Source organism: Podarcis muralis, chromosome 7, assembly GCF_964188315.1.
Source record: "Podarcis muralis chromosome 7, rPodMur119.hap1.1, whole genome shotgun sequence".
NCBI lineage: Eukaryota > Metazoa > Chordata > Lepidosauria > Squamata > Lacertidae > Podarcis > Podarcis muralis.
The window spans coordinates 68,630,398-68,644,396 of NC_135661.1; the positions used below are offsets into that span (position 1 = coordinate 68,630,398).

At 40.4% G+C, this 13,999-nt stretch overlaps 1 protein-coding gene across 14 annotated transcripts in view; it reads right to left on the bottom strand.

The window, feature by feature from the left end:
• The window catches only part of LOC114602900 (lethal(3)malignant brain tumor-like protein 4), a 54,614-nt gene that overhangs the window by 11,996 nt on the left and 28,619 nt on the right, over positions 1–13,999 (bottom strand). For 9 of the 14 annotated variants that reach the window (XM_077932037.1, XM_077932029.1, XM_077932026.1 and 6 more), the window contains 9 exons: positions 12,657–12,808; positions 10,662–10,738; positions 9,149–9,234; positions 8,136–8,246; positions 5,708–5,822; positions 5,483–5,606; positions 2,551–2,715; positions 1,918–2,055; positions 1,356–1,417 (listed from right to left, as the gene is read on the bottom strand). In XM_077932037.1, coding sequence (XP_077788163.1) covers positions 1,356–1,417; positions 1,918–2,055; positions 2,551–2,715; positions 5,483–5,606; positions 5,708–5,822; positions 8,136–8,246; positions 9,149–9,234; positions 10,662–10,738; positions 12,657–12,808 — 1,030 coding nt within the window. The remainder of the gene's footprint in view (positions 1–1,355; positions 1,418–1,917; positions 2,056–2,550; positions 2,716–5,482; positions 5,607–5,707; positions 5,823–8,135; positions 8,247–9,148; positions 9,235–10,661; positions 10,739–12,656; positions 12,809–13,999) is intronic. The other 5 variants (XM_077932033.1, XM_077932031.1, XM_077932032.1 and 2 more) reach the window with 5 other exon arrangements.

Sequence of the window (13,999 nt, forward strand, 5' to 3'; positions counted from 1 at the left end):
CTCTCAGGGAAGAGATGCCCCGATGCTAACACAGGAGGGATTGCCAGGGAGGAGGAGGTTGGGTAACTGCATCTTCAGATGGAAATTAATGGCACCATTCCAGCTTACAGTTTGTATCCAGCCTGTTCAGAGCACTCTGCATACAAGATAATGACAAGCACTGGTCACATCCCTGGAGAGATGACTCCAAGGTCAGGAAGGTTGGCAGTTCCTTCCAGACGTTAGTATCAGTCTCCATTTGTCAAACAATAGAGGCATTAAGAACAAGAAAACATCTCCCGCCTGCCTGCCTCTCTATCCCTCTCATATATAAAAGATCATCTGATTATTGCTGTGTCATGGTGCAGTAAAGATTTGTGGCTATCTATGCAGCATATACTGGAGCCACTGATTAACATGGCATGGCACAATTTCATTGATTAACAATATTAGCATGATTTATTGGGTTAACAACATTAGCTAATTATGTTTGCCGCTCCCCCTCCTCCACCGGGACACATACACAAAAAGAAAGGTATTTCAAAACACCAGGACCTTTCCTTTTAAGTGATGGTTAATGTAAAGGTCTGTAGTGACATCTAGTGGCATTTTCAAATAACTAAAATATACTGCTTATAAGAGAGCAAGGACTGAACAGTCTGTGAAATGCTGTGTTCTTACTCCTCCCCTAGTTTAAAAATGATTGAGGAATACTAGGGCTCAAAGGGGCTGCTTATGATGAGACTGTACAACTCCCCTCCCTGCATTTTACAAGGAGGTTGTTAGGGAAACAACATGACTCCTCCCCCAAATACATAACAATAAAGCTGTTTGGTGCTGTTACAGCACAAGTGGTTGAAGTTTTTGGAAGAGTGAGAAAGGAGGGGGGGGGAGCTACAACCTCTTCCTTTCCCACTTCCTGAAACCTCTCCTCTGTGCGCTAGTGCTATAAGCTTGCTAGAAGATGAGCAATTATGGGCTGGGGATACACTACTTTTTTGTTGTGGGCCCTCACTTTTTTATACGGATTGTAGATTTTTCTGAACTGAAGCAGGGAAATCTCTCTAGTGAAGAAAGCTCTCCCTGTGGATTGCACCTGTTATATTGACCAGTGGTCAGTGGAAAGAGATGGAACACTTATGGCTCTCCAATGAGTAATCCGATCTCTGCAGAAACAATTAACATTCATTTTAACAGGTTTGCCAGAGGAAAAGAGGTGGGAGAAATGTAAGCAGCAGCAAGCATCAAAATAAATAGTTTAACCTTATCATTGAAACCACCCATTTAGCAAAATAGATAATTTTCATGACCAAATTTCCAGTAACTCCACAATTGTTTCAATGGTTTTAAAAAGCACAAACACAAAATTAACTAACCTCTTCCATCAGCCTCTTGCTTCACTAGCTGGAGCTGTATATAGCTACGTGAGCAACCAATCCTGAAAACACAGATTTGGGCAGTAAGGCAAACAATTATACAGAACAGACAAAATTGCTTCTCCAAACTTAAATCACAGAGCTGAATAAAAGACTTTAAAATGTTTTTTTGTAGCATGTTTAGCCAGCATTTGATAAAATGAGCTCTGATTCACAAATGCTTATGTCACAATACATGCTACCCTTTAAAACTTTTTAAGTTTATGCTGACACAGGCCGCTAACCCCTTTGGAATAGAAATTGTTGGGTCCAGTGCCAGCTGAGGATCACTCAATTGTAATGTAAAAAAAATGGTTTGGAAATTGACTCAGTGACTTTTAACTGATTTTCAAATTGTTCAGGTACATTTATGGATACTCCATGAATTTGTTCAATGCTCCTTGAAAGCTACCCTTGCATCTGTAATCAGTATCCCAACATTTTCCCTTCACTTCAAAACTAAATGGTGCAGGTGGGAAACTTTATTAGGAGTAGGTTTGACAAGTTGAACAACTTTGCTTACCCTTTTGATTTGATTTTAGTAACAGCAGACGATTCCCCTTCCACTGAGTCCTTCTCTTGGCTGGTCTCAGACTGCTCAGAAAGACTGTGGACACTGCTCCGTCCTGATCTCTCCCCATCTTGTGTGGATGATTTTCTACTAAGAATACAATATTTATATCTATAAAAACCACTTCCCAACTAGCCATGAATTAGAACTCAGGGCAAATCCTCACAAATTAAGGGTTGTGATTGTGCAGATAAAGCCTGGTAAAGTCCTCAGGATAGGATACGGTGATGCAGATAGGACTGGCTCAGCTGTCAGCGACTCTAATTAAGTTCTGTGGGGCAATTAAAAATACACAAAAATGTTCCCCACCAAAATCAGTCACAAAACAAGAATCTTTCCCCACCCAGCAGCAGGGTTAACAACAACTGCTGTCAGGAAAAGGCCACAAAACCAACACAGTATTATTGTTCAAGTGCCTGAGAGAACAGGGACATCTTTGCCTGGCACCAAAAAGATCACAATATTGGCACCAGGCAAGCTTTTCTGGAGAGTCTGGGGCAAGTGGAAAGCAAGACCAGTGCAAGAGTAGCTTAATAAATGTGCCCAATATTATAGTAGGCCTTAAGGTTTAGTTTAAAACTTCACCTGGACTGTGGAGAGTCTTCCTGAAGGTCTGTAAGTCTTGCAGAAGTCTCAGGTTTCTTGGGCTTCTGAACAATAGCACTGGGTGAAGGTTTTTCTCCACCAAGACGATCTTGTAAAGAACTCTCCCTGCTGCGATTGATTTCAGAATATGGGCAGCCAACTAATCTACATCAAAAGCAGAAAAATGTTTCCACAAGAAAAATATTATGCAACCCAATTGTTCCACCTTCTCCCTCCGAGGCCTATACTAACTAGCAAAGCGGTATAATACAGCAACTCTGCAAGAGCAACAAATGGCAGGCATGTAAGATAAAGGCTCCTGGGAAGTAAATGCTTAGCAGCCACAGGCTAAAACAGAAATTCTGCAGAGAGATGCAGTTTTCAGCGAAAGGAGGAGGGAAGGACATCAGCTGCCAAAATGACTGATCTTCAACAACACTGAGTAGCTGAATGAGCTTGGGGCAACATGAATGAAAGTAAATTCTTGCACAGAATTCAGGAAACAGGGCACATAAAAAGCTAGCCAGAGGCAGGGGGTATGGTGGGTCAGCTCAAGAGAAGACTAAAGAGAAGAACAAGTCTTTTTAAAAAAAACAACACTCATCTTTTTATAACTGCCTTTTCCTAAAGGCTTTTGCTTTGGAGCTGTTTCAAAATGTAGCTCTGCATAGTTGTTTCTTAGCCTTTGTTTTAACCACCCTTGTAATAATTGTTAATGCTGCTGCCTTTGTCCATGTTTTCAGCCACTGTATTTAATCATCAGTTTATGATATTGTGAGCCACCTTTGATGGGCTGTGCCCCAAAAGGTGGAATATAAATAATTTTACAAATAAAGAAATAAAAATAAACAAACACATTAAAGAAGGAAGCAAAAGGAGCAGGTGGGGATGTGAGCTGGCACAAACACAGAAAGGCAATTGCTACAAAACGCCTACATTTCGGCGGCCTTTTCAATGGCTAAGATTCTCAAGGCCAACCTAGTCTTCCAATAGAATTGCATCACTTGTTCTGGACACTGGGACCATATTATACAGGTCTGAGAAAACTTAGGTTGGTTACTCTTCCCCACCCCAAATGGTCCTGACCTTTAAACACAAGTTTCTTTCTCCTTCCTGTAAATCAAGCTTTGCCTCCCTCAAAAATAATATAATATAAACACAAGTTTTTGCCTATCTGAACAAACACCTCTTCCCATATCTGGAATCTCATCCACCTTAAGATTTGACAAACATTTATGTTGATGTTATTCTGATGCCAGCTTAAAGCGTGTCTTTTCACAAAGGCATTTGGGAAGTGTGATTGATTTTATGCCAATCTGGTTGTTTTACTGCTGGTTTATGTATCGTGATTTTTATTGGTACCATTATTTATTGAAGCTTAATTGTCCCTCACTCTGAGATCTTTGGATTAAAAGACAGTATATATGTATCAGCCATGAAACTATCTGTCCAAGAAAGTTCACTTACACCTTCCATTCTGGATTTCAGGTGACAGGTGAAAACTTTTTTTTATTTGAAATGGTTTTTAATGTATTTCCACTCAGAGAGCTTTGCTGTGGAGGGGGTATACAAATTCAAAATAACTAAAAACAACAAAACAACAATATTGTCATTCCGCAAAATATATGCATCATGTTTGTTCCCCCACATAAAGAGCTTCCTCTAAACGGCCAGTTAGCACATCAAGGGAGAAGGCTGAAGGAAGGAAAAAACAATCTCCTTATCCCAATATGCTACCTTTTTACAATCTGGGAGTTTTTAACATGGGGGAACATTCTAATATGCAATCCTGCACCAGCTTAGTGGCACAGAACAAAAAGGAGCACTCTGGAGGTCTTTAAGAATCCCGAAATTCATGAGGAAGTAGGCTATGAATCTTCCCTTTTTTATGTAGGAAATATTACGCAGAAAGCAAGATGCAAAGCAGAGGAGTCCATGTAATCTTGCACTTTTTTAGTGCTGCACCATGTATCCTGCCAGAGCCTATATCTGCAGTCAGCTACAGTGGTGCCCCGCAAGACAAATGCCTCGCAAGACGAAAAACTCGCTAGACGAAAGGGTTTTCCGTTTTTTGAGTCATTCCGCAAGACGAATTTCCCTATGGGCTTGCTTCGCAAGATGAAACGTCTTGTGAGTTCTTGCGAGTTTGTTTCCTTTTTCTTAAAGCCGCTAAGCCGTTAATAGCCGCTAAGCCGCTAATAGCCGTGCTTCACAAGACGAAAAAACCGCAAGACGAAGAGACTCGCGGAACGGATTAATTTCGTCTTGCGAGGCACCACTGTATTTTAACGGCAAGAATCCCATTGCACAGCTTGGTTTTAGTTTCATGTTTAGAAAGACTTATGAGAGTGTCAATGAGTCAAAGTAGTAGAAACAGCTCCTTGGTTAAAAGAGGGAGTCCTGCCTTTGCCTTACTGACTTTGCCTTATTAGTTTTTAAATCTTACAGAGTTTATTGGGGAGAAGCAATTTAATGGCTTTTTGCCCAACAAACACTGGAAATCCTAAACACACACACACCCAACTATGAAACACAAATCCTTTCCCAAGCTAAGGAGCTGTTCTTTGCTCCTTTGTCTCGACTTTCTCCTGGGTGGGTTGAGAATGTTCAAGGACACCTCTTCAAGCCACTCCAACTTTCCCTTCTTGCTGGCAAAGTTTTGGGAATGAAACCATGAGAATCTAAACAGCTAGAGCTACCTCTTTCATGTGAGTAGCTGTAATATGTATAGCCAGGTTCTGATGCTACTTTTCTGTGGTGTCAGTACAAAGCTTGTCAGTGAAGCCAAATACAAAGCACAAGAGGGAGCTAGAAGCACAGCATTTTATAACTGAGACACGCATTCATATTTGTAGTTCACTGAAGCTGCATTACTTGATAAACAGGTGCTGGGCAACTGATACATATTGCCCTACAATCTGCTGGCAATTACCCCATAACTCTTGGGCACACGTACGTGTAATGCGTTCCATATCTGGGTCCCCTGACATGACCCAATCCCTGACAACCAGGAGTAGGGCATCCCTGTCCTACTGCCCCTGATGGGTCCGCAGTCCCTAGAAAAACAAAACTTGTTCAGGAATAGATTTCAAAGTCTTGTTTTAAATAATTAGGTAAGGAGGGGAGAAAGAAACTACAACATTATTCTTTGTCTCACCTGGTGGGAGTTGCAAGGCATGTCCAGTTTTTGCACACCAGCCCATGGGGTGAATGTCTGGACTGTCAGCATCAACCCAAAAATCAAAACTGTGGTCCCAGCCATCAAAGTGTATCTAAAGAGGAGGAAACCCATATTGGAGGAAGAAAGAATGAAAGTTATAAGATAATGTTTCTTGTTTTCCTTTTAAAATTAATTTTAATTGCATTTTAAAATTTACAGATAGACATCATCTTTTCTTCTACATTTACGTACATAGTCTATTTATTCTTCTATGCATGTTCATATCCATACCTCTTAACAGCTTCATCATCTCTCTTTATTTCATTTTCATTATCATAAGATAATGTTTCTTGTAACAACTCTAAGAGCTTCTAACAGGAGCAGAATCTTTTTGGTTGTGGCTCTGGAGCTGTGGAATACATTCCCTGGAGAGTCTTTTGATCTTCCTTAGTTTTACTTTAGACAAAAGTGAAACTCTCCCCCAACCAGGGATTTACCTGGATGTGTGCTTTTTGAACATAAGAGCCCTGCTGAATCATACCTTTGGTACAGCTAGTCTACAATTCTGTTTCCTACTGGAGCCTCTGGAAGTCTACAAGCAGAAAATGAAGGCAGAAGCCCTCTTTTGTTGTTGCTCCCCAGCAGCTGGTATTCAGCAGCATACTGCCCCTGAACTTGGAGGTTGCTATAACCATCAGGACTAGCAGCCACTGTGCTCCATGGATATAAGCCTGAATTGCTTTTGAATCATTTCTGAAACTGTTTTATCATTTTATGTACAGAATTTAAAACAGTATGTAAACTGCTTTGAGAAGATATGTGTAAAAAGGCAATATACACCTGTAGTTAATAAATACACAAACAAAGCCAGTAAATAAAATGTCACAGGCAGACTCATTAAAAATGCATTGCAATAGTCCAATCCTGAGGTTACCAGAGCATAGATTACTGTGGCCATGTTATCCCTGTCCAGACAGGGTCATAGTTAGGCCACCAGCCTAAGCTGGAGGAAGGAACGCCATGCCACTGAGGCAACCTGTGTCTCAAGTGACAGCAATGCAACCAATACAACTTCCAAACTATGAATGTGCTCTTTCAGGAGTGTGATCCCATCTAGAGCAGGTTGCACACCACTCAGCCAGACAGAGGAAGCACCCACTTAACAGCACCTGTCTTCCCTGGATTAAGTTTCAGTTTATTTGCTCTCATCCAGTCTTAACCAAGCACTGATTCAGCATGTCCACTGCCTCCCTTGCAGAAGATGAAAAGAAGAAATAGAGCTGTGTGTCATCAGCATACTGATTACACACTCCAAAACTATTTAGGACCCCACTTAGATGTTAAACAACATGAGGGACGGGACTGACCCCTGCAGGACTCCATACTGGAAAACTCATGGAGTCAAACAATGCTCCCCAAGAACTGCCTTCTGGAGCCAGTGAGCCAAGTAGGGGGGGGGGGGGAGAACCACCCAAACTGCCCAGTAAAGCTAAGTTTCCTGGGTTAAAAATAATATTCTGGGTAAAATATTCTGTGTAATATTCTTAGGTAAATCTAAGTTGCTGGTTCCGATATCAGTTTATGGCATCACTTTTGACTTCTAATGAATGTTTACCCATAACACAAAATCTACAGCATTAGAACTAGAAGAACCTTTTTGACACATAAACAGAATAGAATTACTGTGGATACCCAACAATGGAAAATTACAAATGTATAGTCAACAGGCATATCAATAGTTATTAATGAAACCACAGTAGGTGCTCAACTGGAGACTCTTAGTTTCTTAGTCTCTTATATGCTTCCTCTAGAGCATCTTGAATTAGGCACTTTCAGAGGCAGAATGCTGGTCTATAAGCATCATTGCTTTGACCTTGCAAGAGGGCTCTTATAGCCTAAATCCAATTCTGATAAATAAAAACTGAAGGAGCCCACTAAGGAGCACTTGAGAAAAATCTGCTGCTGCTTCACCTATTCTGTGAACTGAGGGAGATTTTCAGTCTTTGTATCTGACAAACCTCCATTTTATACAATGAGTTGAATGCAAAGTTGATGTGTTTATGTACTCATTACAGGATGGTGAGTGGAGGCGTTCAGCATTAAAAAAAAAATGAGGTTAACCTGATGTTGAGGTTTGTATTGCAAGTCACCCTCAAGGTATGAGAGCTCTAACATGGCAAATTTATGTTAGATTCATACAGAGAATTGCTCAAGGGGAAGAAAAATCAATTCAGAAATGTCATTCCAGAATAAGTGGCATTACAATAGCATCCAGCAATAGTGAGCAGGAGCATTGCAATTCATGGGGGGGACTAAGATCAAGCTGTCATATTACTGCTGAAGATGCTTTCTTTCTTGAAAGCTCAAATGCAATATTCTTTTCATAATCTTAGAGTAGCACCATGGCTTATTTGAATGCACATACCTTGACACGATAGTCATCTTTTTCAATTATGGTTGCCACTCTAATTAACATGGGATTTCTCTTGTCTACAGCTTCTAGTTTCATGTTAGGCTGGAATCCATGAGCTGGGCGCTGTAAAGGAACACATTGCAAATGCAGTCAAGCATTACTGAGAGTAAGGTGAGCCATATATAATTTAAAGGTGCAGTCTGGACGTAATGATAAACCACAGCCTAGCATTAAAAAAGTAAGATTGCTTGGGCAGCACCATCAGCAGCTTCCTCAGTGCATGCCAGAGTGTCTCTGGAAGAAGTTGCTTTCTGGTTTAACTAACCACAATTTCTTACATCTGAACTAACTTGTAGTTACAGTGGTACCTCGGGTTAAGTACTTAATTAGTTCTGGAGGTTCGTACTTAACCTGAAACTGTTCTTAACCTGAAGCACCACTTTAGCTAATGGGGCCTCCTCCTGTTGCTGCGCCACTAACCATGACGGCCCTGTTCTACCTCCACTATAATAAATAAGTAAAAAAATTTATTTGTACCCCACCCTCCCTGGCCGGAGCTGGGCTCAGAGTGGCTAACATCATATAAGTAATACAATATCTGAATTCCCTGAATACCAGTTACTGGGAATCACAGGTAGGCAGAATGCTGTTGCAAACATGCTTCCCACAGGTATCTGATTTGTCACTGTGAAAACAGGATTTTGGACTAGATGGGCCAGTGGTCTGATCCTGCAGGCTCTTCTTATGTTCATAAAATTCAAAAAGCCAGTGCCATTTACCAGCTTTTTAAAAAAATACTGCTACCTTAAAGCATTTCATGTAACCCACTTAGTTTATCTAGAACATGATTTCTAATTTGCCTTGCACCCAACATTCTATAAATACCATAATTATAATAAAATAGCAGCAACAGCAACCATCATCATCCTAATCATCCACCTATAACTAAGAGCTGTACAAAAGTAAAACCATAGCTTTTAATGTTGTGATTCACTAATATAAAACTAGATAAGATGTTGACCAACCAGTTTAAAAGCTCTTGCTGGGGCTGCCTGAGAACCAGTTTCCTCCAAGTATTTCTCCCATGAGAAGCTTTTGAAATCCTTGTATTCTGCAGAGAGGTTTAGAAATATTATCACTTTAACTACAACTCTAAGTCATAGGAAGTGTACATTAACCAAACAATACATTGTTATGCAAGGGAACTGAAATCAGAAATTAAATCACTTTTAAAAATGTTTATATAGTGTAAGCTTCCACTTCAGGTTATGTGCCTAGGCTTGTTTTAGATCTGTGCTGCTTCATCAATTGGTGTACGAGCTGCTCTCTCCTTCATATGTGCACTGTAATACCTTCCCTTTCATGGAAAATCATAGCTTGTCATCATATCTGAAATGAACAAATGATAGCTTGTTCTTGCCCTCCCAAAACATTGCAAACTTTTATCCTGGCTTTTAATTCTGGTCTGGAGGATAAGCACAAACCAGAGGTTACCAGTGTTTGTGCAAAAGCAAACTATGGTTTGGCACAAAAGTAGTAGTTAGGGAAAGTGTGAGGGAAGGAGTAATTGTGCAAGCCTAAACAAGCTCAAAAATCTTGGTATGGAATCTATAATACTGTAAAACTAGTACAGCATTCATAACTCTTGCAATCTCAGAAAATTCACTAAATGGGTCCACATCATAATGATAACTACATTAGTTTTCATTTTCATTTTAAAGTTAATTTTACTGCATTTTCTGTATGTAAAGTGGCTTTTAAAGCACCTTTATTACCTCTAAAACTTATAAGTTGAAATTCCACATCCTTAGAGATTGGCCAAAAATGGACTCGGTGATTTAAGTGAACGTTATGAGCTGCCCTCCAGACTTCATAGAATCATAGAACAGTAGAGTTGGAAGGGGTCCTGAGGGTCATCTAATCCAACCCCCCGCAATGCAGGAATCTAAACTAAACCATCCACGACAAATGGCCCGGATCTACAGTTGCTCCTCCCTGAAGCAGTGTGTGACACACTGTTTTCAGCCACCTCAGTCAGCAGTAATAACACCAGCAAGATCCCCCAGCCCACTGTGGAGATCCTTTGAGCTTTTAAGCAAGGCCTTTTTGCTCTCAATTCTCCTTTCCCATCCCAACTCCTATCTAGGGCTCCATCTGCACTTTATGTCTAAAGCCATATCATACCACTTTAAAGAGTCATGGCCTCCCACAAAAGACTCCTGGGAACTGTAGTCTGCCAAGGGAGCTGAGAGTTGTTAGGAACCCCCCTACTCTTAAGCCAGCATCAATACATCATGTTGTCAACAAAGACCCTATTTTGTGACCCAGCACCAGCATGCAGTTACCCTTATCATAATGGAATTGGGATATGACCATCCTCTTGGGCAGGGCGGGGGGTGTCTCCCATTCTACAAATCTAGCAGAATTAATTGGAGAGGAGAAACCAGAACGGACCTCATACACATCTGAATCATATAGAGCAGATCACATCTTGCAAATGTTTAGAATGCAACAGGGACTTGTGAACTTTCAACATACCAGCTGGTGTTGTAAGGGGAGTTCCAGTTTCTTGACAGTAACCAACAGGTCGAATATAAGGGCTACTAGCATCACACCTGGATCAAACAGAGAGAACTAGTTCCAGTCACAGCCAGTACATGAAAGAATGAATCTGATGTTTTTTTGCTGAACCTGATCATACATGGAAGCCACTTGCTTTAAAAATCATAAAACTATGTCCTCAAGAAGACCAAAACACTGGAACTTACTGTGAAGGGTTTTTTCCTTATTCAACATAAGAAGGTATCAAGTGGGTTATAATCCCTCCTAGTGCTTGGAAGGCAGGAAAAATGTGGATTTCCGTTTGAAGATCCAGGTGAAAGACATTTCTAAAATAAGATAATGCCTCCTACTGGAGGGATCAGTCAGACCCTATGCTTGCTTTCCATTGAGTCATCCCTCTAACCAGACTGACTCTGTCTGTGGTCAGTGAAGGCTTGGTTCTCAGACTTCGTTCCGGGCCTTTTTAAATAGCTTTCCCCTGTATTCTTTTTCTTTTCTTTTTGCCTTCTCTCCTCTCTTGGTGTGACTGTTGTGTGAGCGGCCACTGTATATATTTGCATTGATCTACAAAGCATTTACACTTGTGCTGAGAACCTGCCTTGAGTTCCACTTGGAAGAAAGTCAGGATGTTGTTGGGTTTTTTTAAGGAACCTGGTATGTGCAGCATAATTTGATATGCTGGGATTCTCAGTGCTCTTTCTTTTTCTCCAAGCATGCTTCTAGTAATCAAGGTTGCAAAAGACTTAAAATTTGCATACAGTGAGAAAGAAGGTTCAGAAATGAGAATAGATTGGATGTCCTTCGGTGGGTAGCAGTTCACTGCATGGAACAATCAATCTATCCTTTTCACCTGTCAACTATTCCCTAATCTCCTAAACCTTAATGTGTAGTTCCACCCTAACTTGGAACATTCCCAACCCACAATTGCTAAAGTAATGTGAATGAAGGGGCATGAGGAACATGTGTAGTTAAGCATTGGTGAATGTGAGAAAAGAGTGCTTAACCTTTCACATACTTATCAATTCTCCCCTCCTAATGTCTCCTGCAACCTTCTTTCCTCCATTTGGGTGTATTTCTGGTGTCAGAAACAAGGCAGAGAGAAACTGAGCTAAATACAGCTGTGGTGTGGGATTTTATTTTCATGGAGAAATCAGCAGGCATGGGAAAGAATAAGTCAATGATTCGCATACTGTAGGGCAGCCTGCCCTTTAGAGGGTATAGAGCACCTTCAGAAGTTCCCGTCATCTTTACTGCTTAATTTTTAATTTTATGTAATTGTTGCTTGTCATATGCTCTGTTAACAAAGATATTTCTCGATGCAACCATGTTAAACAGTTCAAAGATGAAAATGAATAAAAATTGTGTTACAAAAACAAAGAGAGAACGTTCCAGATGTATGTCGATCCTAAAGCAGGTTGTATAATCCTTTTCTACTAGCTAAGACCTAGCTAGAAAAACTTAAATGTTGACTACATTTATTTTATTCAGTTATTCAGTTATATTCTGGGTTTTGGTCCTTTACAGGACTCCCAGGGTGTCTCAAAATTGCAACAATATACCTATCTATAGTTATATATACATACACATACCTCTAAAATAACTAATTAAATCATAATGACAAATGGTAAGCATGCATAAGTTTGCAAGTAAAAGAGTATTTTCCCCCCTGGATTTTCCAAAAGATGTGAGCTGTACACCGTTCTACAAGTTTTGACAATGTCACAAGCAAACAACTGGGCCCAAACATATTCACTCGGAGGTAAGGTGCACTAAATGAAATTTAAGTGTGTTTAAGACAGCTTAAGAAATTCAGGAAGTGAGTAAGACCTGATGAATCTAAATTCAGAACTGGAGCCTGACTCAAAATGCAGAACTAGCGCCCCCCTCATCCGAACTCAAATTCATTCTCTATCTAGGCAATGTCAAGCAATACCATAGTTGCATGAACAGAGGAGATAATTATTTACTTACCAGTAGTCATAACTTTCATCCCAGTTGTCAAAATGAATTAGCAGCCGATTATCCAACATGTCTGCAATGGTTGCTACACACATTAAAGAAGGATTCTTTTTGTCTACGGCCTCCAACTTCATTCCCACTCGAAAACCAGAAGGTGTGACTGGCTAAGGAACAGGAGGAAATTGAGAAAACATTGCAGTTTGCTAAATTATTGAAATTACAGCTTCATTAGTATAATGAATGCTAATAAAGCATTTTTTTAAAAAAATCACACCTTCCAGTGGACATTAAAGACCAGAATTTGTTAGATATGGGAAAGTCTCATCAAAAAACAAACTATACCAGATCAAACTAGCAGGTTAATCTAGCAGCTGAATAAATTTATCCTTCTAAAGAGGTTTCAGGTAGAAATCCTTCCCAGGCATGGTTCCTGAGTTTGTTCTAACTGGACATATTAAAGACCGAACTTGGCAATACATGTGTGGGAATGGTTTGCATTCTGAATTTTCCCTTTCTCCGATAGAAGGATTCCTTCATCCAGAGGAGGAGAACCTTTAGATCCAAACCTCTTCTCCCTCCTCTAAACTATAATCCGCTATGACATCAAGACAGCAGAATGCAAATGCTATTTTCCACTTGGATCAAAATTCAGTGCTAGAGGCTGAATCCTATGACAATTCTACTATGGTAACAGCAAGTTCTGGCACATTACTGGACAAATCCTCTGACATACAGCAGATGTTCCCCATAAATAGAGGGGGATCACTCAGACTGAAACCTAAAGATCCTGACCTTGTTCAAATATATGAAACATTTCCATATAGAGTGGCCCTGCAGACACAATCATGTGAAAGAAATAATGTCTGGGCTAGTTTATCCACAAATACAGTTACTGCTTCCTGGCACAATTCTTGGCTGAAAAATGGGTTGCTTGTTCTTTGACAGTGGAACGGACAATTTCGGAAGGTTGTGGACTCTCCAGTGGAGGTTTTTAAACAGAGCTTGAATGGCCATCCGTCAGGGATTCTTTGGCTGTGATTCCTGCATTGCAGGGGTTGGACTAGATGACCCTTTGGATCCCTTCCAACCCTACAATTATATGACTATGTAAAATGCTGCTGGGAAGTGACTCTTGTATTCAAAGAAAAGCTGGAACAGATCTTACTTTCTCCACAAGGCTACTCTGCATGGAAGAGTTACAAAGGGCCTTCTCATTCATTGAAATCAACACAATTTGACAACCATTGCCAGGCTACAGATTGGACAAGGTGCTATGCAAAATGTACAAGCAAGGATACTTGACAGAGTGGAACGGGAAGCAAACTAAAGCTATTTTAAAAATGCTGGAGATGGGG